Source organism: Rhipicephalus microplus, chromosome 7 (assembly GCF_043290135.1).
Source record: "Rhipicephalus microplus isolate Deutch F79 chromosome 7, USDA_Rmic, whole genome shotgun sequence".
Lineage (NCBI taxonomy): Eukaryota > Metazoa > Arthropoda > Arachnida > Ixodida > Ixodidae > Rhipicephalus > Rhipicephalus microplus.
Genome location: NC_134706.1, coordinates 68,815,177 through 68,842,626, shown reverse-complemented (window position 1 = coordinate 68,842,626; position 27,450 = coordinate 68,815,177). Strand labels below are relative to the sequence as shown.

Here is a 27,450-nt window from a genome sequence, read left to right as displayed (position 1 = left end):
AGTGTCTCAGCATTAAAACAGATTCTTAATCTTCCAGAACTTAGCACTCGTCGTAAATTCTTCCGCTTGACCTTTTTTCACTCTCTGTATCATGGTATTACATCTTTTTCATGCGCTCATATTTTTCCGGCTCATTAGGTGTCCAATCGCACTGACCATGCTCGTAAAGTGTCGGACCAAAAAGTACCAAAATTCCCCTTTTGTGTTATCTGTAACTGAGTGGAACGAGCTTCACAGCGAGATTGTGATGATAAATGATCCGTCTGCATTCCAATCAGTGCTGCGTACATTTCTTGATGTGTAATATGTTTACTGCTACTACCGGGTGTTCAAAATTAAGCTTTATGATTTTTTTAAAATTAGGCGCTCGAAGGCACGTGAGAACCACTTGTGCAAATAAGTTAAGCGGCCAGGGGGACAGAAAGTTAGATGATAATTATCGCTGTCAGCAGCCCAATTAACTAAAATTTAATAATTAACTTTTTACTGGCTGCGGTAAGTTGGCATGTTTATATTGAAAAAATGTAGGCAGTGGTGTTTGTACACAGTTTCAGTTGGAAGATTTTTTCTAGCACGCCTGTGTTCCGAGATATCCGGCTCCAAAGTTTAATTGTCTTTCGCACGATTACGCATGCAAGAGGGTGAGGGTCCGCGCAAAGCTCCTCCCTAAAGTGACGCATCTGTTGCGTGTGGTGTTTAGTGTGTGAAGAGGGTGGAAGCGTAGGCATAGGTGATAGCAATTACCCTTGCCCTCTTCGGCCGTCGAAATCAAAAATCGAAGAACGCTTGCAACCAGTGTCGTAACACGCAACTGCAGAGCCTCTAACGATAGTGGCAGATACCATGCCGAGATAATGGTGCGAGCGGAGAATCTGGATGCCAGTGCGCGTGCGTAATAATCACTAGAGAAGCATGCGTGGTCGTTGCCTGGGCTACGCGAATAGCGTGACTGCTGATGTCCGAGTACTGTAACTTTTATTGAAACAAGAGCAACAACTCCACCAATAATAACTGAAACAGTTTTATCCTTGCTAACGCATATTTCCTGCTGCTACATAAGCATATTTCGGTCATGCACAAATCTCATCGAAACTCTTCACCTCTCAAGACGTCAATGCCCCAAAAAGTGTTCAAAATGCCTGCCTTCGGCAGCAACGCAAAGCATGAACCGCTGTCGCGTCGACTCGATGACTCGGCGCAGTACTTCTGCAGGAATACTCGCACAGGCAGATGTTATCCTGTCCTTCATGTCATTAACATCGCTGGGCTCTGTTACGTAAACTCGATCTTTAACGTAGCCCCAAAGGAAAAAGTCGAGCGGAGAAAGGTCAGGTGATCTTGGTGGCCAAAACATCGCTCCTGCGCGCCCAATCCACTGTTGTGGAAAACGTCTGTCCAACCAGTTCTTCGCCCTGGTAGAAAAATGTGGTGCTCCATCGTGCTGAAACCATACTTGGCGCAGGTCATTCAGGGAAAGACTGCAGACAAGATCATCAATGACAACACCTAATATTTCTTCTGTGTACATCTTTCCGTTCAAGTTGTCCTCAAAAAAGTGAGGTCCGATGATCCTGTCCCCGAGTATGCCGCACCACACATTCACACTCCAGCGAACTTGATGCTTGTGCTGCCTCAGCCAGTGTGGGTTTTCTTGTGCCCAATAATGGGCGTTGTGAAGATTAACACTTCCATTTCGGCAAAACCGAGCTTCATCAGTCCAAATTATTCTGTGCAAAAAGTCATTTTCTTGATCAGTTTTGATGAGGCCCCAATTGCAGAAGTCAACTCGCCTTTCAAAGTCCGCCTCATTTAGGTCCTGATGAAGGTAAACGTGATATGGATGGAACTTGTGCTTTCTTAAAACATTTGTGACTGTTCCGATGCTGCGACCGCACTGATCGGCAATCTGTCGGATGCTGAGCTCTGGCATCGAGGTTACGCACGCGACAACGTCGATTTCAAAGTCTTCATCGACGATTGCCTTCCTGGTCCGTCTCGGAAGGTGGACAGAGCCTGTTGTGCAGAAGCGTCGAAACAGGTTTGTGAAAGTGGGCCTTGTTGGAAGGGGACGGTGTGGGTGGCGAGACGCGTAAAGCTCCATTGCTAACGAAGCGTTGCCATTCATTTCAGCCATTGCAAGCACCACGTCTACTTTTACTTTGGTAGAATACCTCACGCCAGAAGCAGCCATATTAGCTCGAAAGGACTCCACGTGGATTTCCTTGGTAGACCTTCAATGCAGAGACGCTGTGCTCTAACCGGAGGCACCCTAGTGCAGGACGGTCCTGCTAACGCGTTCACAAGAAGATGTCTCAGTGTGATCTAAAGTCACGAAAAAACGTCGCGAAAAATGGTCTCCTGTTATCGCGTTCATCAGGATCATGCGTAAGGCTCATGGCGCACCGCGCTGTCACATTTTGATTTCGCCGGCCGAAGAGGGCAAGGGTAATTGCTATCACCTATGCCTACGCTTCCACCCTCTTCACACACTAAACACCACACGCAACAGATGCGTCACTTTAGGGAGGAGCTTTGCGCGGACCCTCACCCTCTTGCATGCGTAATCGTGCGAAAGACAATTAAACTTTGGAGCCGGATATCTCGGAACACAGGCGTGCTAGAAAAAATCTTCCAACTGAAACTGTGTACAAACACCACTGCCTACATTTTTTCAATATAAACATGCCAACTTACCGCAGCCAGTAAAAAGTTAATTATTAAATTTTAGTTAATTGGGCTGCTGACAGCGATAATTATCATCTAACTTTCTGTCCCCCTGGCCGCTTAACTTATTTGCACAAGTGGTTCTCACGTGCCTTCGAGCGCCTAATTTTAAAAAAATCATAAAGCTTAATTTTGAACACCCGGTATATCTTACCCTGTTGTTATATCTTGTGTACCAGCGAAACGATGAAGAACTAGTGCCATGCGGATTCCTGGAATTGAAATGTACTGGAGATGTGAAATGAGCCTTGTGTTACATCCTTGTCGTAAAATGTACCTTTTACCTAGTTATGTCTGATCGCTGTGTGCGGTCCTTTTATATGAATTGACGTATACCTTGTTTTTAACAGTATCCCCCCCTATGTAATGCCTCTCGAGGCCTTTAGGGTATTCAAATAAAAAAAAATGATGGGTGCTTCCAGACAGGGTCTGATAAGTGTTTTGGGAATGTTAGCGGGCTGAATCTTGCAATTGTAATGTATGTTGTCGGTGGGAAAACCGCAATGATTGGCTCCAAAAGCGCCGCCTTTGCTAAAGAATCAGCGCTTTCGTTTAAAAACAAACCCTTGTGTCCTGTGCACTAGCCAAAATGTGAACTCGTATAGAAGAAAAAGCGGACCACTTGTATACTAGTAAAAAATTAGGGGACCATAAAGTTTCGGCTTTAGGAGTTCAATGTGACAGCAATATTTAGTTCCTATATTGCGTATACTTCAAACACCTAATGCATGAAACCTTTTCGAACTTGCTATGGCCCCACTGCGTGGCGTTAAGGGAATAGGCACAGTAGCGTGTGTGCCATTTGTAGTGGCGCACCGGCTTTCAACCACGGAGTCATTATCTTAATCCCATATTTTGACGCCCGTTGGAAATGGACGCTTGTACCACGTATCATTACTGCAATATTTCATGTTGCATTGTGAAGCATGTATACAAAACGCGTGTGTTTGGGAAGCATTAAGGCCACTTTCACTGCATTTCTAAGCAGAGGAAGTTCTTCTCACTGTTTCCACAAGCGGAGGCGTGGCCGTGTGGTAGAACCTCCGCCTGCCACGTAAACGACCCGGGTTCAATTCCTATTTGAACCCAGGTTTAGTCCTCACTCTGTTCCAGATTTTGCGCTCACGCATAAGATAATTTCTGGCTCACAACCAACAATGCAGACAATTTTCTGCAAAAAAAACTCTTTAACGCTGTCGCGGTGACATTGACATTCATAGGCCCTTCAAACGATACACGCACACAAAAACAATATATATATATATATATATATATATATATATATATATATATATTGTTCATGTGTATATAACTAGTGCATATTCAAGAAAAACCTTTCATGTGAAAAACGTACCCACGAAGCCTACTCGGAGGTCCGTCTTTTTTTCCGCGGGAGCTTTTTCTGCTTCAAACGAATTCCAAGAAAAAAAAGAAGTCCAAACGGGCTTTCAAGAGAAATTGATCCTTTATTATCAACATATATCAAGGCTAAGAAGCACAAAACTCACAATCCGTCGCCACGATTGTACGTAGTCTTACAAGATTTCAGTGTTCAATGCTCTTCCGCCTTCAAGTGCGATGACTTCTTAGGCGGCAGCAGCTGCTTTTGTATGGGTTCATTCAATTCAGTTATTAGGAAGAAACCCAACTCGCGCGTGTTTATGGCAATGTTGTTCTAGTAACCGCAATAGGTGCATACAGACAAGTACACGAGAAAAACTAATGGAATTACACGCACTGACAACGTGCTCGTCTTAAATCGGTTAATAGCAAGAAATATGCGAGCAAATGAAGAGCTGGAAACATGCCACGTATTAGCAGGGCTTATACAAATGATAAACAATAGTTAACGCGTGCTAAGAACAGATAAATGTCCGATATGAGACGTAAGGAACAGGTATGTAACACGTGGCCTTATCTGTGCCGTGCGAGTGAGCGGGGTTGCTGCTGCTTGCTGTGGTGATCTCTGCCGAAACAGTAGTGAGCTCGTGCCGCATTTCGGTGTTTCTTGTAGAAAAGTCATCCTTTGTAGCTTCACATGTTGCTGTTGATGTCCACACGGGAAGCACTTGAAAAAAAAAATCCGCCTTCTGCCGCTCGGAGACCGGCTCAACGTACATACGTGCCGCGGTGCCCCGGAATAGGGGTTCCACCTAGTGCTGTGAGGGTAGGAGGCCAATAAGGCCCCAACCCAATCACCTCTCTGTAACCGTTTAATGGTTATTAAATGTTTTCACCACCACCATCCCACATACGTGCGACACGAACACCCTCCTTTCCCTCCGGGAACCCCACCAATGAACCCGGCCTCTAGAGCCCTAATCCAGCGCCGCGCCGTTCCACCCAGCCGCTGGTGAGCCCGTCAGGTGTTCTGTGAGCCCGTCCTCTACGAGCCCACCCCCTCCCCACCCGCTGAGCCGGCCGAGGATCCGCGGGACGCCCTGATCGCCTCCCTTCTCGCTGCACTGCGCGCGGTTGGAGACGCACTTCCACCGGAACCCCCGTTGCGTGCTGTGTGTCTTGCAGCGCTCGGCGGGCAATCCGGCACCACCCTGCGCAACTAAGAGCCCTGCGGCCGGGGCAGAAGTGCCCCACTACCACCGAGACGCTCCACAGGACTCTCGTCGACTCTTGGAATGTTGTGGCAGTTGCCCCTCCATCCATGTGTTGCGACCTGCGACCTCTGCTGACTGCTTCTAACACTGCGTTCTCTCCTATTCTTATTTCCCCTTCGCCTATTCCCCTACAAGACGCTGCGCCGTGCTCCCATTTAAGGGCTGCAGAAATAAGCGTCTTTTTTTTCCTACCACTACCACTACCACCTCCTTTCTTGTGCCCCTTCCCTCAGTGCGCGCCGCTGGTCAAGCAGGTTTCGGGACAATAGGTACAATGGCACGTGTTTTCTTCCAACTCATTCAGAGGGGCAGAGCTAGCATGACGTGTACATTCGAATCTGAGCAACTGCGTTGCACCGCTTGTTGAGAAGTGCCCCGCCGCGGTGGTCTAGTGGCTAAGGTACTCGGCTGCTGACCCGCAGGTCACGGGTTCAAATCCCGGCTGCGGCGGCTGCATTTCCGATGGAGGCGGAAATGTTGTAGGCCCGTGTGCTCAGATTTGGGTGCACGTTAAAGAACCCCAGGTGGTCGAAATTTCCGGAATCCTCCACTACGGCGTCTCTCATAATCATATAGTGGTTTTGGGACGTTAAACCCCACATATCAAATCATTGTTGAGAAGTGTCGAGGCTGGCGCATGGAAGTTTGCCTACATGATGACTGCTATGACGCGCTTGATCCGCATTTTTGTTAGTTCACGTGCGACAATAATAACACAAAATACATTCTTTCTTATGACATACGATACACGTATTGAACCAAGCAGATTGTTTTGCCTCAGGAAGCAAAACTATTTGGCATCCTGGGATCAAATGCGTGTGCCGAAATTTCAATGAATTTTATAGTAGGCTTCTTAATGAAATTGTGCAATATTGTCACCCGCAATTCTGCAGATCTCTATATGTTTTCACTATATTCTAATTTTACAATATTGATGCGCAAATGCACATATTCTTGGCATGTCCTAGTATGGACAGCCAGTCAACGTTCAAAAATTCGTGTTCGGTCGGGCATTCAGTTCGGACGACCAGAGAACACCCATACGGGACATGGACTTTCACCGTACGTTCATTGGCTCTCCATGTTGGATATCCATACGGCCAGACATTTGTATTCAGAATGAACAGCCAGCGCATATCCGTGGTTACTTGGGCTGATACTCTACACTGAAGAAAAGAGAACAGGAGAGCGAGAGATTAAGGAGTAAAGATGGTAAATTAAGGAGCAGAGAATATATAGTCCTGCAACGCTGAAGAGTGTCCAAATACGCACATATGGTCCATCTGCTTGTTGGACGGTTACGAGCCACAATTGCGCTGATGACGTTAGGACAATGACCTAAGACAACCTAATCAGAGAATTGTTCTGCTACGAAATCGTGCAATATCAAATAGGGCAGTTTCTAACGTTCCGAAGTGCACGCTGCCGGACAGACGCGATATACATGTTCAACTGTTTCAGGTAGTTGACAGCGAGCGCGAAATATTGGGACCTGCGTCGCCAGCAGCCGATATGAAGTGGGCTTGTGAAGGCTACGCCGTGACGAATATCCGGAAAATTAATCTATCATTTCATTTCTCTCATTTGACTGTCAGTGCGTGTTGCAACGAGAGTCTATAGTACGAGTGAGCAGAATTCAGAACCCAGGACCTCCAATGCATTTATAATGGATAGTGCGTCTCAAAATACCCTGAAACACACCATGGGAGTTCAGTAAAAACTCGTCAGTTCGGATTTTCAAGTGGCCCGAAAAACTGTCCGAATAAACTGAACGCCACATTATCGAAAGTATCAATAAAACAATTGAAAATGCCTATTTTGATCAATACACTAAATTTAGAATGTGTAAATTCGGTAATAATTTTGCATAAAAGCAGTGCAAAAGCAGCCATTTTCCTAATCTGCGACCTTCGTTCTGAATGTGAACGCCGCTCAGTTGAGGACTCGAAACGTGCTCCGAACCCGTATCGCCCGCCAATGCCGTTTTCGTTCTTTTCCCTTCGCATATTTCTCTTTCCCTTCGCAGCGCACCCCGATGATCGTTCGAATTCACTGGGTTGTGGCCAAATAAGACCTAATTAGGCATAGTTTGGTGCCAATAAACAAACAATAATATATTGCCCGGGTTCCAAATTGTTGGATTTTTCGAATGTGTTTAGAAAAAGTTGTGTTTAGAAAAATTTATTCTCAGAGACAGTGGACATCAATAACCTTTCAACGGAATATTTCTAACAAAACAGAACATGCACAGACACACGCAAATTTGTTACATAAAGGTATGCATACATGTTTACATTACATGGTGAACAAAATGTAAAACTTAATATGTACATTTTGCGTACTTACATCGGATTTCTGTCGGTACTGAACAGACATCAGCATGCCAAAACTAGGCAGGCCGAAAGACAATTCAGCTTCACTCGTCTATTACTAACGAACACAAAACGGTAGGACCAGTGCCGAAGGAATTCCTCTTGTACAATAAAGAAGCTATAGAGTTCTTCCGAGAGAACAGATAGGAGCTCTGTGTACACTGCAGTCTCTCCAAGATCGGGAATAGAGGGCTACTGCAATGGCGATGACCTGCAATGCCGCCACGCAGCGAATGGGCCCACCACCACCATCAATGAGAATTAAGGCATGCGTAGCGGCCTCCAGAACAGCGCCCAGATGAAACGAAGCGTCGCGTACTCCTAGACTGCGAAATCCAGCATGAACGGCCCTCCAGAAAACAAGAGGAATAATTAACGGCCTCTCAACATGATGATTAGTTTCCCGTAGGGAGCAGTTCATGCATGTTGCTGGCTGGACTATTCTCCCCCTTTCGAGGTGGTCAAGGGTGCGCATGCAGCATACCAGACCGCATCTGCCACATGAAGTTCTGAATGTGGCCAGGCAGAAAAGATGCCGTCAGCGTGCTTCCATTGAAACACACGATTTGAGCTGCTTGAGCGGCGGCCCGGAGGAACTAATGGTAGCAACAAAGCAGCTTTGTACATAGCCTCCGAGATTGTGAGCGCGCGGTGGCGTGCCGTGTGCCCGCAATTTTGGAGGTTATGTTTTGCGTCAACAATCGGATTGTTCAACACGTCTACCCCAGAACATGTCCACTGGACATGGCAAAAGAAAAAAAAATGGCAGATCCCACCTACAGTGGGAATCGGTGATATGCGAAGCACGTCTAGCCCAGAACAGGTCGACTGGACATGGCAAAAGAAAAAAAATGGCAGATCCCACGTACAGTGGGAATCGATGATATGCGAAGCACGATTGAGGAAGGTTGATACGTCATTAGCACAGCGTTACGAGGCGGAGGCAAATTCTGCCGTACATGACCTTTATGTCATCATTATGATGTTTGGACACGTCATTTACGTTCATCATCTATTCGCGTTACCTGATACCAAGTTTAATGTGTGCGGAGCTAGCGAGACGGCCGTGAGCGGGATATGAGCGTAGAATGTAGTAATGTGTTTCATGAAACTCATCTTATGATTATCATGTTTGCACGAGTCACATTCCTTCGCCGTCCATTCACGCCCCGTAATACCAAATTTGGTACACGTGAAGCTAGCGTAACTGCGGCAAGCGCATCATGAAGGACTATGTTCCTACATAACGTTCAAGCGCTCGCTCGCTGGGCACAGTGATGCTACGCCATTTACCGTGTTACTCTATGGCTACGCTAGCAAAACGCGAACACTCATAGTAAGACGCCAGGCGTATACATGACCGGCGCAACCAGCATCTCTCGGCGCGGTCCGGTGGCAACTGGCGCGAAATACGACATGCTGCATTTTGCGCCGACGACGGTACCCAGACAGCACCGTGTCTTCCTTTCTCCGTGGCGGAGGGACGCCGGGCGCACTCAAAGCGCATGCGTCAAAGCAACGCGGCATGGCGCAAGCCTGCGCCGTTCAGTCGATGGATGGATGGATGGAAAAACTTTATTTCGTCAGAAAGCAACTGAGGATGATTCCGTGTTAGATGGCCATCAACCCATGGTTGGCGGCGACCTGTGTGGCCCACTCCACGACCCTTAACTGGACGACTGGGTCCGAGCTGGTCAACACGGCCTCCCAGTGCTCAAGAGAGGGATCACGCATAATATCCACCGGCGGCGGCACTATGCTACATTCCCAAAGTATGTGATCATATGTTGCCACAGCCTGACACCATTTGCATTGCGGCTTAATCTCCTCCGGGTACATTTTGTTCAACACGTAAGGGTTGGGAAAAGATCGCGTCTGCAGTTTTCTCCAGACGCATTCCTGCGCCTTAGTCAACCGCTTGTGCGGGGGCGGATAAAACCTCCGCTCTAGTTTATAATGATTCGTTATGTCATGAAAGGACACCAGCCCATCTCTCGCGGACCTCCCCGGAACTGGCGGCTCACCTACCCGGCTGACGAAACCTCGAGCATTCAGGTGAGCCGCCTCGTTCCCAGGGTTCCCAGAGTGTGCTGGTACCCAGACAATTTCTATTTCTCTCATTTCTCGTCCCGTGGCCCTATGCAGAAATCGTGCAGCGGTCGCCGATATTCTGCCCCTCGCCAGATTTCGGATGGCTGCCTTTGAATCACTGAAAATCAAATCTGACTGCGAATTAGTTATAGCTAGCGCTATTGCCGCTTCCTCTGCAGTTTCCGAGGAGCGGGTTTTGACCGATCCAGAAGCGATCAAGCGCCCCCGCCTGTCCACCACCACAATCACAAAAGCGTCTTTGTCCTTATATTCCGCAACATCTGTATAGACTGCCGCTTTGTACTCGCCGTACTCAACGTGTAAAGCTCTGGCTCTTGCCTGCCTGCGCTGCGTATGGTGAATCGGATGCATATTTTTGGGCAAAGGTTTTATGTACAGGGCCTTATGTAACTCCCGCCGCACCTGAATTTTACTGTCCCCAGTGGGAGCCTCTGCTCCAATACCAATCCTTTCCAATATAATCCTGCCCGCTTTGGTTGTCGAAAGCCTAGCGTGCTGCATCACCAGATGCGCCTCCCATAATTCATCCAGGGTGTTGTGTACCCCTAGTTTTAATAGCCTTTCTGTAGGCGCGTTGTTAGGCAACCCAAGCGCTGCCTTGTAAGCTTGCCGGATCATAGCCTCGACCTTACCTTTTTCTGCGGCATCCAACTTCATATAAGGTGTCGCGTAAGTAACCCTGCTGAGCACAAACGCCTGTACCAGCTTACAGAGTTCTTTTTCTTTAACCCCGCTCTTACGGTTAGCGATTCTTCTGATTAGCCTGACAGTAGCATTGACCGTGGTCTTAAGTTTTTCAAGGGCCACCCTATTTTTCCTGTTAGTTTGCAGATATAGGCCAAGAATTCTAATCGTTTGAGCTTCAGCTACCGGCCTACCCCCTACCTTTACCTCTAACGGCGGTGGCGGAATATAGTGTCTTGCATGTAGCCCTCTGGGTTTGTCCCGAACCACAAAGAGCTCGGACTTTGGCTGAGAGCATGAAAGTCCCGCCTCCCCTGCCAACTCTTCGACAATGTTAACTGCCTGTTGCAGTGTTTCTTCCAGATGCGCGTCACTACCCCTGGTTACCCATAGAGTAATATCATCTGCATAAAATGTGTGTTTGAGTCCCGGTATCTCCTCCAGCCTCGGCGGTATTTTAATTAAGGCGATGTTAAACAGGAACGGTGACAAAACTGAACCCTGCGGCGTCCCTTTGCCTCCCAACGCGAATGAGTCCGATTTGATATCTCCTATTGAAATTTCTGCGGTTCGGCCCTCCAAGAATGATCTGATGTAGCGAAATGTCCTGACCCCTGGGCCAATTTCTGATAGGTTATTCAATATTGCCTCATGCGAAACATTGTCGAAAGCTTTATTCAGGTCAAGCCCCAATACAGCTTTGGTGCCCGTGCCATGCCCGGGATTGACTACATCATGTTTTAACTGTATCATGACATCCTGTGTGGACAAATTGGCCCTGAAACCTATCATAGTTGGGGGAAAGATGGCCTTGTCCTCTGCATAATTCTGAAGCCTGTTGAGAACCACGTGCTCCATCAATTTGCCCACGCATGATGTCAGTGATATGGGGCGCAGGTTTTCCAAGCAGAGTTTCTTGCCTGGCTTCGGAATAAATATAATCCTAGCATGCTTCCATTGTGCTGGGATCTCCCCGGCCACCCAATACTCATTTATCAAGTCAGTGATCGCCCCGACCGATTTGAAGACTAGGTTTCTCAGCATTTTATTAGTAACTCCATCCGGACCTGCGGCAGACGTAGTACGCAGCTGCCCCATGGCAAACTCCACCTCCGCAATTGTGAACTCTTCATCTAGGTCTGAGTTTTCCACCCCCGAGTAGTGTGGTAAGCATGCGTCTACTCCATCAGTTATGTACCGATTCCGGAGTTCCTGTATAAACTCTCCAATTGTGCCTTCATATTGATGCATTAACCGAGTAATTTGCCCCCGTTGCGCCGATTTTGTTGCTGCCGGATCCAAAAGATGCCTTAACAGCTGCCATGTCTTTTTGCATCCAAACTGTCCATTCATGCGATCACAAATCTGGCCCCACTGCTTGGCTTGCAACTCAATTGTATAATTTTCGATTTTACGTTCTAACTTGGCAATCCTTCTGCGAAGGACGCCATTATGTTTTTGCTTCTTCCACCTTCTCAAGAGACTCGCGTGCGCTTCCCACATGTGTAATAGTCTCGAGTCAGCGGTAAACTCCTCCTGCTCGACTGGCACTTCTACCGTGGTATTACTTACATCCTCCTTGAGCGCCTGTACCCATGCATCCAGGTCATTAATTTTCCCGTTTACAGTGTCTGCTCTGTTTTTCCTAAATCTGTCCCAATCTGTAATTCTATGCCCCCTCACTTTGTCTTTATGCTTCGCAGCGCTAAACGTCGTGGAAAGGATATAGTGATCACTTCCTAGCGCTTGTCCCGTGTTAATCCACTTTGCATTACTGATGCCTCTAAAAAACGTAAGGTCTGGGGAGGTATCCATGCTTATGCTGTTGCCTATCCTCGTATGATCTTGTGGATTGTTTAACAGCGTCCATCGCAGATCCCGGGCAACTTGCCAAAGCCGATTGCCCTTTGGGCTGGCTCGAATATAACCCCACTCCGGGTGAGGCGCATTGAAATCTCCTACCACTATAAGCGGAGCGCGAGCTGCTAACCGTTGAGTTTGAATCAGGAGTTGTGGCAAGCCCAATCCTTTATCTTTTGGAGAACTATACACATTAAGTAAAAACAGACTCTTCTCATACTTTCGTTTAGGCAAAATCTCAAGCAAGACATAGTCTTCCCTGCTGCTATCTACGGAATGCTGAATGACAGTGATGTTGCGATGGACTAGCACGGCTGTGAAGACGCGTGATACGCTTCTTGAATCAGTTCCTGGCGCTGTAAATGCCTTAAATCCAGGTAATTTTACGGAACCACTAGCCTCCTGTAAGGCTATTATGTCTGGTTTACTGTCCAGATTTTGTACGTGCAACTGCAGGTTACCCCGCTTTTGACGAAAGCCCCTGCAGTTCCACTGCCAAACCTCAATTTGCTGGCGAGGCGCCATGATGAGGCACCAGGTTGACTAATGGCACTTGGCCACCCACGGGAGGCAGTCTTGCCTCCAATAGAGTATGAAGCTGCTGAAACATGCCCATGACCTGGGTTTGGGAATCCTTAAATTCAGTGGAGAGCATGCCGAGACGCTCCTCTATTGTGTCTAATCTGGCTTCGATCTTTTCGACTCGAGCCTCCAACCTATCCTGTCTTTTCCCTTGTTTGCCTACTTTATCCGCAAGTGTTGTTACATCCGACTTAAGACTAATGACCTTAAAAACAGGCTGTGGCATGTCTACTGGTGACGTTTCGGCTAATCGTTTTGCGTTAGCTACTTCATCCACCGACAGTGGTCTCTTCACTGTCCCCCGATTCTCCACTTCCATAGCTGCACTCTCCTGTACGCGAGCAGACGCCTCTTGCGTCGCTTTCTGTAGGCCTTGCACTGCTGGTGCCTGTGTCCCCTGCCGTTGGTCGTTTCTAAGTGCGCGTTCCATCTCTGCAATTCTGTTTTCCATTCTTTTAATCAAGTCTCCCTGTCGCTGAACCAGCGCTGCTAACTCCCTCTCTCGAGCGGTTTCGTTCTGGGAGGCCGTGCTTGTCAAGCTCACCTTTTTGTTGGTGTCGCGTGCGCAGCTGTTGGTACTGGATGCTCGCCCACCATCTTGGCCGCCCCCGCGCCCTGGCAATGGCGGGAAGGAACTCGACCGGTCCCTGCTTTTGCTTCTGCCTTCTTTACCCCTCGGTGACCGCTCCGTGGCCCTCGAGGAACGCTTATCCTGTCCAGCTTCGCTCTCTCTTTCGATGCTCTGCTGCCGGCCTGTCGGTGGCTTGCGAGCCAGGCGAAACTTGCAGTTCCGGCTCCCTGTGTGATGCGCACCATGGCACACGATGCAGACCGGCGTGCACGTAGGTGGCTCTCCTTCTGGCGGGGCAGGATGGTCCTTCCCGCAACGGTGACATAGGTTGCTCTTCGGACGATAGCAAACGTCCGCTCGATGTCCAACTCGTCTGCAGTTGAAGCAGGTCTCGACTAAATTTCTGTACGGGATCACAGCGTACAGACAGTTCCAGTAAGTAATCTGCCGGGGTATGCGTTTTCCCCCGAACGTAATCTGAATCGCCTTTGACTTTCCCAGAGGTCTCGCGTCCAGAATGTCTATGCCTTCATTCTTCTTCAGGAATCCCGCCCGAACTTCTTCCACTGGGCATCCATCATAAGCATTATAAATCACTGCCCGCACGGAGTTCTCCAACGGCGCCACGAACGCCGAAACCGGCAGGTCACGATCACCCAGCTTGAGCGTCTTCACAGTCGCATATGCCCCACTGCGATTTATGCACAGTGTGCTCACCGTCAGCGTGTTGTTTGTGCTATTAACCCGCACAATGTCTTCTTCCGCGGCAATCGCACTCGTTAGACGCGCTGCTGCTCTCAGTGCACATCCGAGTTCTCTCGCTGTCACAACACTCAAGTCCCAGTTCTGGGGCCTGTACACAATCTTGAAATCCGTGGCTGGCAACTTGAGAAACGGTCCGCGTTTCTTCCATACCGGCGCTTTCCCCCGCTTGACTTGCTGCGCTCCGTGCGTCTTGCGCCCGTCGCTGCCGGCCTGCGTCTCGCAAGGCTTACTCTTGGCGTTGTCGCCGTGCCGAGTCTTCTTAAATCGGTCCTGTGCCTTCAGCACTGGAGCCCACTCTCCCGCTTCAAAATCTTCGGGTGTTATAGTCTCCCCTTCGACGTAGTACTCCATCTTCAGCCCAACAAGACCCACGGTCACCGGGCGCAAGTCAGACGCCGGGCGACGCGGCCCAGGCCAGGCTTGGCCTAGGAGATAGGCCTAGCCTTGCCACCGCGGGGTTGATAGGAAAATCTCGGAAACTCCAAAAACGGGGACAAACTTGCCTAAACGAGTGGTGTCCGTAGGTACAGGGCAACCTCCTGCAGACGAGCCCACTGACAGCAAGTCCAGAAAAAAGCGCGTCCGCCGATAGTCGGTCACCGGGCCGGAGCTCATGCGAAACACGTCCGCACAGCGTCTCACTCCAGCCACCTCCCCGCCGTTCAGTCGAGTTTTCCCATCTGGCGGCAGCGCCAGAGTAAAAAATTGGCCCCGTATCTGCATGTTCTGCAAATATTGTCTTGCGTGTGGAGAGAGTGAACAAGGCATTTATTTGATGTTCTGAGCAAGACAATGAGTGAATAGTATTGTCGAGGCGCTGCGTTAGAGTGCCTCGAGCGTGTAGTGGAGGCGAACGAGCGCATCAAGTCACGTCACACGTGAGACGTAAGCGCCATCTGGCAGTTGTCTTAGAAAACAAAACGCGTGCCTTTTAAGACAGGTGTGTGCGCCCATCTCAGAGGCGATAAGGTGTAGAACGCAAGGTGACGGGTACGTGCCACCACCGTTTCGTTTTAGCAAAGCGTTGGAAACACTCGCCTTTCCGTGCAAGCGTTGCATGGGCAGCGCAGCGTGATAAGCGCTACAGTCCTTAAAATTGCTTATGCATGCCTTTTCTATTAAGAGATGCACATGCAGAATATATACGTGTTGTTATGGTGCCCCAGACATGTGTAATAATTGCTTTTTTAATTGACAATTGCACAAGCATGAACGCTCAACCTTGAGCAACATAGGCGGGCGCTGCGGAAGGGGTCGGCAGTTTCAAGTACCCGGTGCCATTAAGAATGAATAAACAGACAAATGTACAGATAGATAAACAGACAGACAAAAAATTTTTGCGCCGAAGGTCCCCGAGAAAGCATCCTTGAGAAGGCATCGGTGAAAATGAAACGCGGTCGATGCGCGTCTCGCGCCCTGCATCTGTCGGCGGATTGTGGCTGGGATACATCGGGGACGCTCGTACGCGTCTACTTTCTGCGTGCCCGTCACAGCGAAAATCGGACGTTGAGACGGGGCAATGTGAGCAACGCCGGCGCGCACGCGCGCCAGGTCATGTCCAAGTGTATTGGCGCCTTGAGTGACATGTAGTCATGTTCTTACATGACATGCATCTCATGATTATAATGTTTGCACCACTCACGTACCTTCGTCATCCATTGACGTGACGTAATACCAAATTAGGTATATGTGAAGTTAGCGGAACGGCCGCGAGTGCATCATGAGCGTGGCATGTAGTCATGTTTGTAAATGACCCGCATGTTATGATTATTATGTTTTGCACCGGTCGCATAATTTCGCCATCCATTCGCGTCCCGTAATATCAAGTTTGGTATATGCGCAGCTAGCGAAACGGCCGCGAGCGCCTCATGAGTGTGGCGTGTCGTCATGTTGTTACATGACACGCATGTCCTGATTTTCATGTGGTCTGTTACTTGGGATCGCCATGCAGTTATGTCATACCTTACCAGTTTCGCAACAAGTCATGTGAACGAAACCATCGGAAGAGCAGCAAGACCATGAAATGTGAATCATGACATTCATGACATGCATGTCATGATTTTCATGTTATGACTAGTCACTTATGCTTGTCGCACAGTCATGTTATGCCATACCAATTTCAGTATCTATACCATCATCGTAACGGCCAGGAGAGCTAAAAGTCTTAGGCGGATAGATAGATAGATAGATAGATAGATAGATAGATAGATAGATAGATAGATAGATAGATAGATAGATAGATAGATAGATAGATAGATAGATAGATAGATAGATACTCGAAGTCGCCGAAGTTCGTTACGAAATGCTCCGCATTCAATATGAAATGTTTAGAAACAGTGGGAAACGATTTAGAGTACTAGGTACTCTACTATGGGAGAGCATAAAGCCGCCCCGCGGGCCTCAGACTGACAACCTTGACTAATAAGCAATGTGTGTTTAGAAAAAAAAATGCCGCCATATCCACGAAGTGAATGATGATGAGTGGGCGAAGCTCCGGAGGTAAACCTGGTAAACCATGAATCCTCCGTACATTTTGCCCACTCGATTTTATTGCAACGCTCCCCCTAGCGTACATCGCCGCACTATATCGAACGATGACACACGCCATATGTGGCATCATTCCTATTTTATAACACCTCGCATCTTTCATAATCAACTACACGTACCGCCGTCTAGTTTATAACATCTTGCATCTTTTGGACGGACGGACGGACGGATGGATGGATGGACGGACGGACGGATGGATGGACGGACGGACGGATGGATGGATGGACGGACAGATGGATATGGCTGTACCCTTTAGATCGGGCGGTGGCTAGCGTAATACTTTGAACTGAACGAGAGGTGGCTACATACAGGGGACGCACAGCCCACGCCTTAAGGAGCTTCGCTCCTAAAAGGTGGGTAACGATTTAGAGTACTAGAGATACTCTACTATGGGTTTGTGTGTTAAGAAAGAATGTTTAGCGATTTGGAGTACTCGGTGCTCTACTATGGGAGAGCTGAACGCCGTCCCTTGTGCCTCACTTTTGAGGAGGCAGCTTCAAGAACATGAACCTCGTGGCATCATCGCCACTGCGACCATTTAATGTGTTTAGAAGAAGTGGTTAACGATTTAGGGTACGTGGTACTCTACTATGGGAGAGCACTGAGCCGTCCCTGGATGTTTTGAAAAGAAGAAGCAGTTGTATAGGAAACCATGGTAAGTAGACTACCCTACGTTGAGTCCATTAATACAGCCTTCATAAGACTTCAAGTTGTTCGGGGCAGAGAAAGCCTTTTTAGGAAGAATTTGTAGACCGGTTATACTCCGACTGCTCCTTTTTTGTGAAGTACATGTTCAACGACTAAGCGCTTTTATATAGGACAACACGTGGCACCATTGGAATTAAACTTTGTTGCACGTATTTGATCGAGTAAGTGAAGTGACTCTACCATAAAGAAATGTTTCGCTTAATGTATAGAATGTTTTGCAGAAAAATTGCAGAAACTGGTACGTTTCCAAAATTGAAAAACGAAGTTTTCAAATCTGTAACTAATATATTGACATCAAGAATTCTGCATGGTTCCGTATGATAGCGATGCAATCTCCACGGTAGCAAAGGCTTTAGCTACATCGCATATGCGTGATTTATTTGCACCATTAGAATGGGTATATGGCGCCGCATGGTACAACATGAATTTACGATTACTTGTCACTATAGCGTAGTCATGAGAAAAATAAGTGTGTAGGAACACATAAAATTTAAATGCAGGTGAAGTTGAACCTTCGTTATAGAATTTGTTGGACAAGTGAAGAAATTTTTGCGAGGAAATAATTTGGTGAGAGTTACCACGGTTGACTTCCCGCCGGTAATTTTGACCTTATGTGACTGCTATATGCCACCGCAATGTGCCACATTCAACAATAACACAAATACGTGATAATTCATGATGTCACTCATGCCAGCTGAAGAAAATATGTATGTTATTACTGGTCCCGTGGAGGCCAGTTTATAAAATGACCTACGGCATATATGCTAAAAAAAAAGCAACGTACATTCGCAGATAGCTTGCAGATGGGGGAAAATGCGTCGACTAATTAACAATACTTTTACTCATTAAAAGTTCTCAGTACGTGCTGTACACTAACGTTTTTAGCAAAAAGCCTCGAAGATAAAAAATACCTGCGTGATTCAAGTGTGTGCGGCTTTTGCAAACGTCAATATTATTGACTTAGCGGAATACAATAACCAACCTGGCAGTTATATAACAGTTAAGTGGACTGTGTGTATTTGACGCGTAGCGCGAGCAATTCACGTAGTTCACGTGAATGCAGCAGTGCAGCACTGCTTCACTTCAAGCCAAACTAACAGAAAATAAAAAAAACGCCCTATTTTTTTATATGTACGCCCTTCACACATGAAATATTACATTGTATAATATTTTGGCAGATTTAACTAATTCAGCACTAAATTATGATAATTTAACCGCGGATATGTAGATCCACCGAACCAACGTTGGCGCGAGTAGAGCGTCTACGCGCGTACGAGTGATCGCGCGAACAAATGCGTGCCCGGCCCAAGAGGCTAAACGTCGTGTCCTTACCTTCGTCGATGACGGACCTTCTTCTTTTGGCATTGCTGATACCGATCGGATCTAGAGAGCAATGGTTTCGAAAACGACAGAAAAATCTTCGCGCTCCCGCCCGTCTCCCAGTACTAAACAACACCGTTGCCTTGGCAACGCAGCTGGTTAATGGAGCAACTCCGAAAACAAATGGTGCGCAATCACGTGTTGAGCACGCGATTCTCATCAACGTGTCTTAACGTAGTTTGTAAAATTTAAAAAAAAATGCCCTGTGCAACCGGAGGCAGCTCGCAAGCATTATTTCTGAGAATATGCTTACTGTCACAAACATGGCGCCGTGCGCTTCGGGCTCCCTGACGTCACTACTGTTATGCTAATCTAGCGTCACAGTTGACGCAAGTGGCGCGAGCGTGGGCGGCGTTGTCCGCACTCTGGTGCATCTCCTTGTTCCGAAACCCGTTACCGCAATGTCTGACATATGTGTGGCGAAGACGACCGCAGTTTTGGTGCCGTGATCGTGAAAGAAAACGTGCGTGAGTTGAGTCTAGGCACAGTGTAACCACGGAGGTGTCTGGACACGTCAGCTAAATCTGCAGTGTGGGGATGGATTGACGGGCATGAATTTGTGAACGCATTTGACCTGCCGGCACACGTCAAGCTGCATCGAAAACATGGAGTTCGCAAGGTCTGTTTTCGGAGGCAACTCCACAGAAGGATACAGCCGAAAAAACACGGAAGGTAAGCGGGCTAAACGTTTAATCTGAGACTAAAATAAACCTCGTCATTGTTAAATACGAGGTGCTGCCGAATTAAAAGGCGTCTATACAGCCAGACTGTCGCTACAGTCATTGCGTGACCGGCATCAGCTAGTACAGTGTACTAGCACAGCTACGTACGGTACTGTTTTTCTAACCCGTTTTGACCACGGATGCAGTACAGTTAGACTTAATTGTGTACAGTAAGCAGCTGAACCTTTACTTGCGCCCGCGAGATCGACAGAAACAGCAGCGCGCGCAATTGTTGGCCGAGTGTGGGCCCCACGATGTTTGTAAGGCGTTGGGTGTGCATTTTAATTTGGTTCTATACTCTTTCGACGACACTTCAAAGGTACTTTAAGCACTGCAGGACTGCGCATAAATGCGAGGTGTTTGAAAATTGTTTACAAGCTTCTTGGTTGCTTGAAAAAAAAAAAACAGAAAACAGATGACGCTTGAAGTAATCTGGCACCATTCCGTTTCATAATTAGCTGCCGCATACAATGGGTACACCAGTGGCAACAAAAACAAAACAAAGAAGGCGGAGAAAAACATAATGTTCGCACATAAGGAATAATATTTAGTAATGGCAGCTATATGTGAATACAAGACATTTATGCGAGGTACATTAATGCAGAACTTGAATCACGCGTCATTTTTATGCCCAAAGACGTCGTAAAAAGTAATGAATTGATATCGTCAAATAATGTCCCCAAATAGACCAATGAGTGATGGCTGTCGTACTTGTATTTCATAACTGCCATTCGTGGGCTTTAAAACACGTAGTTGTATGTTCTTAAAGGGAATTTGAGAATCATTTTGTTTTTGTACGTAACAAACCTTGGTGTGCTCAGGGAAGCGTTGGCACAGTGCAAAGGGCCATTGAGAATCATTTTGTTTTTGTACATAACAAACCCAGGTGTGCTCAGGGAGGCGTTGGCACAGTGCAAGTCAGAAAGTCAGCTGCGAATTAGGCCATAATATTGACGTTTGAATGATTCAGATGTGATATTAAACCAGATTCAATTGCAAGACTACGAAACAATTCAAGGAACAAGGCCGTCGTCGCATATGACAGGGAACAGCTGGCTTTTAAAGATGTGGCAGCTGGAACGGCAGGCGCTGTTTTAGTTGAATATGTCAGATGAACTGCCACTGCATCTCTGCCGGCACACACTCATCAGCACTCGAAAATGCTGGCGATAGACGCAGACACTTGTTCTGCGGTGGCATACGCAACAAGCCGAATTGCGTGCAGCTTGTCATGCGTTGTGGAATATTGCAGTGTTTGTGGAAGTTGTTTGGGTGCGACAGTCTCTTCGGCATTCGAGTTACCACATCAGGTGCTGTGCAACTTTGTTGGGCGTCTTGCTTTTGGCAGCTTTCATTCAGCAGGATCTAAGACTTTCCATAGCAGCCGTTGGCTGTTGCATCTACCACAACCAACCTTTTTTTTTGTTTTGTTAGAACTGTCAACGAGGCATGTTTTATTGCACCTCATTCGTTCCACTGATTTCGTTATGCGTTACTTAACATTTCAAGTCGGAAGTAATCAATAAATTGAAAACAACGTTTGTGATATTACAGGCATGTCTCATTGAATGGGCTTTCCTTCTTCAGAAGACTTCAGGACATGTCCTTTTGTCAAAAGTTCAGCTCCCGAATCAAGATTGTCTTTTTTAACCACTGCGTACTTAACAATTTATCTTTTGTTTGCGAACTGCTTGTCTTATACGTGTGCTGACATGTGACATACACCAATACTTCTGATTTGCAAAGGATTTTGTGGAGTTAAGCTTGCATTTCTCTCTGCATTTTTTTATTGCAGTAGACATGGATAAAATGCTTGTTGTTCTAACAAGTGTGTACTCATCAGTAATCCCATACGAATGGCATCGAGGGTTCCAGTGCCGAGTACAAACTTGAGCCATGACATCCCCCAACAAGAGCTCGAGAAGTGAATCTCGAAGGCCATGCTTTTGACTGGTTGCACGTGCTAGGGTTTCAGCCAGGGTGTCAGGTGCGAGTTCCTTGGCATTCTTCGCATTATAAAATCTGCACATAGCATTCTCTTCATAATAGTGCTGGGAGTTCACAGCCAATCATGAGAGAACATTGTGGGAACGATGTGTGTTTAGAGAATTTTGACGCATAGGTGTCTGCGAATTCCTTGCTGGGGCTGGACACCTGAACCATTAATACGAAAAAGCAAAAAGTATGTACTAGTGAGGAATGTATAAATTGAATTTTACTGTGTTTTATGTTACTTGTCTATTTGCCCACTTTTAATTAATCTACAATGGCACTAAAGTGAGTGACCAACAATTGTAGGTTTTCCATAGCCGATAAAGAACGGAACAGAAAAAACTTTATTAAAACGTAAAATATTCTGACTGGAGGAGAGAGAAGCAACCTAAGAGTCCAGGATATCATAGCAGCAAATGTTTGACTGGATTGTCTAAAGGGACACTAAAGTCGAATAACAATTTACGTCACAGTGAAAGCTCAATGTATGACAACATCTAAAACGACAATATTATCAACAGCAATGCCTTACTTACCGAGAAATTAAGGTACATGTGCCGTAGTAGGACATTCTCAAAGATATACCGATGACATCAGACGAACTGCCTACAATTAATCACTAGTAATCAATCTAACTGCACTTAATAAAGAACCTTCCGTGCATCAAGAGATGCAATAAAATACTGCTTGTTTGTTTCTGTTTGATTAGTGGAAAAAGTACCGCAGGATGTTACTGTGGGGAATGGTGTGAGTGTTCAAAAAATTTTATTTTTGCGTGGTTACACTGGACAGGTCGGGCCATCTAGCTGGGCGCAGTTTAACTAATACACGTCTGCCATCTTGGAGAAAATGGTAGGAAATTAGGAAATTGATCTATGTCCATTGTTGCTGCTCTGGCTCCCGCTGCTTTCGTTCTGTCTACTCGTGTCGGCGACCGCGCAGTAAAGCCGGGCAATGGTGTGCATGACAACAGTGACGTGAGTCTGTCCGCTTCTTGAGGCGAGTAATTTGAAGTGCGCTAACCCGAGGAGGACCACTGAAACGCGATATTATTTCAAAAAAGGCCATTTCTTGGCACAAAAGTTAAACGACGAGGTTTCTGGACCGCTATTTCAACAATCAACCTCGGCTTAATCGTTGCCTTTAGTGTCCTTTTAAATAGCTCAAAGGTGTAACTGTACCCAAGCATGCGTGTGCTGCAGCCTGCTCATCAAATGCAAGCTTGTTTTGACTTCAGGAATGAAGTTGTAGGCCAGTTGGCGTAACCTTACCAAATGCAACGGGGGGAACCAACTAGCAGGACTGCAGAAGAACGAGTGAGCACTCAGTAGCGACGTTATGGAAAGTTGGTGCTCGTTTTCTTCATACTAATTAGCTCGTCATCCTATATGCTTAGCAGCCTGCTAAAATTTTACAGAACAGTCTGTGAACAGTCTCATAATCTCCCCTGATGCATTCACCTAAGATGACACAATTCCAAAAGCCGCATTCGTCTTATGCTTTCTCTTCTGGATCGATTGTATTGATCCTCTGTGATCTATCAGTGACATCACCGTGACTTTTTGTAGCCTTCATGTTTAGGCCAGCGTTGCTTTTAATGTTTCGTGAGGCAAACAAAAGTTAAGCCTTTGCCTCAATAAGATGAGGGTGAAGCAAGTTTTCTACAACAGTATAGAGGCTTTTGTAAATAGTGGCAGTGTGAACCTTACTGCATTGTTGCCTAACTTTTATCATAATTCAAATACGACTGTTCATCAACTTGTCAGACCTCCTGTACAGGTACTGACATTCAAGTAGCTAGGTTTCACGTTGTCCTTTCCTCAACCTTGTTTTTACAGCAAAAGCTCTTAAGAGATCATGACAACCATTTTTTGGCACTGTAGTTGTCCACCACCAGTGTCCGTAACCAGTATCCTGCGAAATAAGCAAAAAAATGAAATAAAAAAATATCGAGCATGTAGCAGTGTTCGAACTTGGGCCCTCTCGTGGCAGCCCATTATTCCTACCACAGCTATGCCTGTGCTTTAAATGTCTTCACACAAAGACTCTATACAGGCTCTATACAGGCTATATGTCGGAAAGGAACGACATCAACATATGTGATGCAGCGTGGTGGAGGAGTAAAATAAAAACCAGGCATCGCAGAATGCGAATTGTGTGACCAGGTGTCATGCAGTGCAAATAGCGTAATGAGTGGCCTGTTGAATGCATCCAACCCATTACACAAGCCTCAGTTTAATTCTTTGTCGTCAGCCACAGCATCAGCAAATCGCACATGCCTTACAGGTGCATTGCAGGTACTGCGCTTCTCAGCATAATGATTAATAATGGCATATTGGATGTTTCCCTACTTCAAAAAATTATGATGATTTATAACGTAGTGACCTGGCTCATGTACTTACATGTGTCATGGGATCACACAGTGAGTTGTATGAGCTATTTCCAAGCACTTGTCATCAGTGATTTCATCGATGATATCACTGTACTTACTGGCAAGTGTTTGCAACAATAATAAACTGAGGATTAATTTTACTGTAATCTTGGGCATTCATATCCACACTGTACAGGGCTTTGAATAAGTACTTTGGTCCACTTTACTGAACCGTACTATTACAACGTTCAGCTTGTGGGAATTTTTAATGTATGCAGTACACTGCACTTTGGAAAAGAATTAATTTCTTCTTACGACTGCCTTTCAAAGTATAGCTTCAGATGTTTGGCAATGACAGCTACAAAAGGGGGGGGGGGGGGTGGGGGGGCTAATGTGAATCAAATTAGCAAAGTGCAAAACTGGGAAGAGGCTGTTTGAGTACAAAGACTGAATGCCATTAATATTCATGCCTCTGTTATTGTCATGCATTTTATTTTATTTAGTTCACTTTAAGGGGCTGTCCGCACATGGTCAGCTTCCCTGCTTTCAATGATTCCTTTACGATTCACCATTTATTTGCAGAATATCGATCCTAATTGTGAGCCCCCAAGTGGTGAGATCTTTTGCGCGGCTCAGTGGGTGCGCAGCAACAGCTGCTCTTTGCTACCTGCGTTCCTTTTATGCCGGGCGCAGTTAGAGGTACTAAAATGTGCACTTCCAAGTCTATGCATAGGAAGCTTGCACTTAAGAGGATACTTCGAAGCCATTGCGCAACGTTTTGCCGGCGTGATATGGCGCTATTCGCCGTTGAAGTCTGAGGTCGCAGTTGATGAAATCTTGATTAAGAAAGCCATGTCAGGTAAATGAGCAAGTCTTTTGTAGCGACATCAACAATGACTCACTCTTTGCTTTCGTTGTTCGTATGCCTTTTTTTTTTGTTTTTCTGGTGAACTTTGCAGCAATTCAAAGGTCGAGTTTGATGCCTTGGAACTTGACTGTTGTGGATACTTCACTTGTGTGAGAACCAGAAAAGGAATAGTTGAATGTTCTTAATCAGAAGTGTTATGTGTAGAGGTATTAGCTGCCCCTGTTATCCACCAGCAACAGTGAGCCAACATTTGCCATTGCTGGCATTGTGTGAACATCCTGACGGACTTTCAAAGTGAAGCTTGTTATGAGTGGTAGGTTTAAATGGTGGCGGCATTGTATGTAAAAAAAACTGATGCCAGGCAGTGTGCGGAAGCATCATCCTCCAACGTGTGCAGGTCATGCGCATATTGCACGTGCCGTTTTCCAATAATAGACGCTCTCATGATTGTGGGCTTATCGGTGATTAGCCGTTTCTGATATGACAGTGTTTTGTTGGTGTGACTTGTCATTTAAGGCTGACACATTTTGTTGTTATCTCGTAAAGAACCCACGGCTGTCATTATTGCCTAGGGCAGCTGAAGTGTTGCACTACTAAATGCGTGAACTATGGTTCGATGTCTAACGTGGAAAAAGGAAGAAGGGAGGAGGGAAGGAACAATATGCAATTTGTTGGAAAGATAGAAAGAAGAAGTAGTTGTTCAGGTAAACACCGAGCTTCAATTTTCACACTAGAGGGAGGGCTCCTAAATATTTCAGCGCAATATTATCCTCTCTTATATGTGCAGCATTGGTTATAGATCTACATTACAGTTTTTAATTAATTTTTAATCGTGCCACTATTGGTTCTGTCTCCTAGTTCTAGCCTTTAAAATGGCTTTCAGGTGAAACCGAACATCTATTCTGGAACTCTAGCTTACCGCTCGTGTTAGAATTGAAGAGGGAAGGCTGCAGAAAGCATTAAAGCAGTGCCTTCTTATGCTGATATGTTGCCGATTGATCCTAACCGCTGTGCAGTGGAGACGTTATCCGAGGATGAGGAGGACGTGCGTTGCGGCGAAAGTGACTGTGGTGGCGGAGATTCTATCAGCGCTAACCTATTTGGCAGCGGCTCGGCCCAGGGCTACAGTCCGGCACCCGGAGGTCCGTTCTCGGCTCTCACTCCGTCCATGTGGCCTCAAGACCTGCTGGCCTCGCTCGCCCAGGCAAGCGCCGTGTATTTCAGCCATTGTTGCCATTCACGTATTAACTGTGGCACACACCCACTGTGGGGGATTGGAGGAGAATTTAGTGGCTTTATAAAATAGTATGAAGTTCTAGAATAATGGAGGGTATTTAATAAAAAGCTTACAGATTACATAATAAGAAATGGTGCTCGATGTAATGTACATACCTCTTTAAAAAAAGACAACAAGAAAAAAAAACAAAGCTCTTCGTAAACATTTGTCACCTTGTTTTCTTGCTCTCCAACCCTTATGCTCGCTAACCATGAAAAAGGCGGCCTTTTTCTGACAGTGCTACAAATCACCACGATAGCTTGTCTCCTAAATTTTTTTCTGGAGAATGTAAATCTGGTTGTCCCAGTGAGCAGGCGAGTGCTCGCACTGTGTGTTGTGGCCTCGCCGCGTCATAGCTGCCGAAAGCCCGAAGTGCGGCCGCCGCTCGTTCAGACTTTTCACAATAAAGAACTACCTGTGAAAGAAAACAGTGAGCTTTCAGAAACTGCATACACCTGACTTTCTTTTATTCTTCTTAACACTTTTTCTAAAATACTGTTACACACTTAGTAGAAATACACTGTAAGCCTTTCAGAGTGCGAAATCGGTATAAACATCAATATGGGCAATCGCAAAGCAAGTAAAACAGTGTCAAATAATGTTTGTCTTGGGTAAGCATAACACAGCAGTAACATAATAATGCACTGATAGAATGCCAGTAATGCATTCATGCGTTAATAAAAACAACAACAAAGTGCTCCAGACCAACGAGATCCTGATACAGTGTTACTACAACAAGCTTTGCGATCATTTATGAAACAGTGTTAATTCCAATTTATTCTGCATGCACTGTTCCATATTTTTATTACTAAGTACTGTACACCGCTGACTCTTCTGCCTCTGCAGTATAGCCAACTGACTTCAGTCCTGGTAAACTGTCCCAATTTTTATCAGTCCATTTGTTCATTACATGTATTCATGCACAGTTCAGGCCGTATCTTGAATCAGCGTAGAGATGTGTAACCTCCCTTGCCTGTCCCTCGGTTCTGGTTCCCATGTCTTTCTCTGAACAGTGCGCTCACCCCTCTGTTCTCACTGCCCCTGCAGCAGTATTCTCTTTGTCGCACGGTTTGGTTGATTGTGAACTCAACATTCCACACAGCTCCTGTATTGAAGAGTTATGCGGCAGGTTTTTCCTACTTTTCTCGTTGCTTAGCATGTACACTCAAACCTCATTCTAACGAAATTGAATCTTACACAAATATAAGCTCGTTGCAACCAAAAATTTGTTATAAAGGTACATTTTTAACACTATGTCTATTGCAAGACTACCTGTATTTATTGTCGATTTGCTTTGTTAT

General features: G+C 46.3%; 2 protein-coding genes across 6 annotated transcripts in view; one reads left to right on the top strand and one right to left on the bottom strand.

Moving 5' to 3' along the window:
* IFT46 (intraflagellar transport 46) overlaps nucleotides 1–18,991 on the bottom strand; it is a 71,818-nt gene extending 52,827 nt beyond the window's left edge. The window contains exon 1 of the mRNA XM_075869250.1: nucleotides 18,873–18,991. Within this exon, the coding sequence (XP_075725365.1) occupies nucleotides 18,873–18,905 (33 nt within the window). The 5' untranslated portion in view covers nucleotides 18,906–18,991. The remainder of the gene's footprint in view (nucleotides 1–18,872) is intronic.
* Nucleotides 18,992–19,234: 243 nt separating this feature from the next.
* The window catches only part of LOC119180223 (small G protein signaling modulator 3 homolog), a 53,682-nt gene continuing 45,466 nt past the window's right edge, over nucleotides 19,235–27,450 (top strand). For 3 of the 5 annotated variants that reach the window (XR_012884925.1, XM_037431365.2, XM_037431364.2), the window contains exons 1-2: nucleotides 19,236–19,592; nucleotides 25,890–26,077. Coding sequence is in view for 4 of the 5 variants with exons in the window: in XM_037431365.2 (XP_037287262.2) it covers nucleotides 19,526–19,592; nucleotides 25,890–26,077 (255 nt within the window). In the remaining variant the exon portion in view is untranslated. Of the gene's footprint in view, nucleotides 19,593–25,889; nucleotides 26,078–27,450 lie in introns of all 5 variants that reach the window. The other 2 variants (XM_075869249.1, XM_075869248.1) reach the window with 1 other exon arrangement.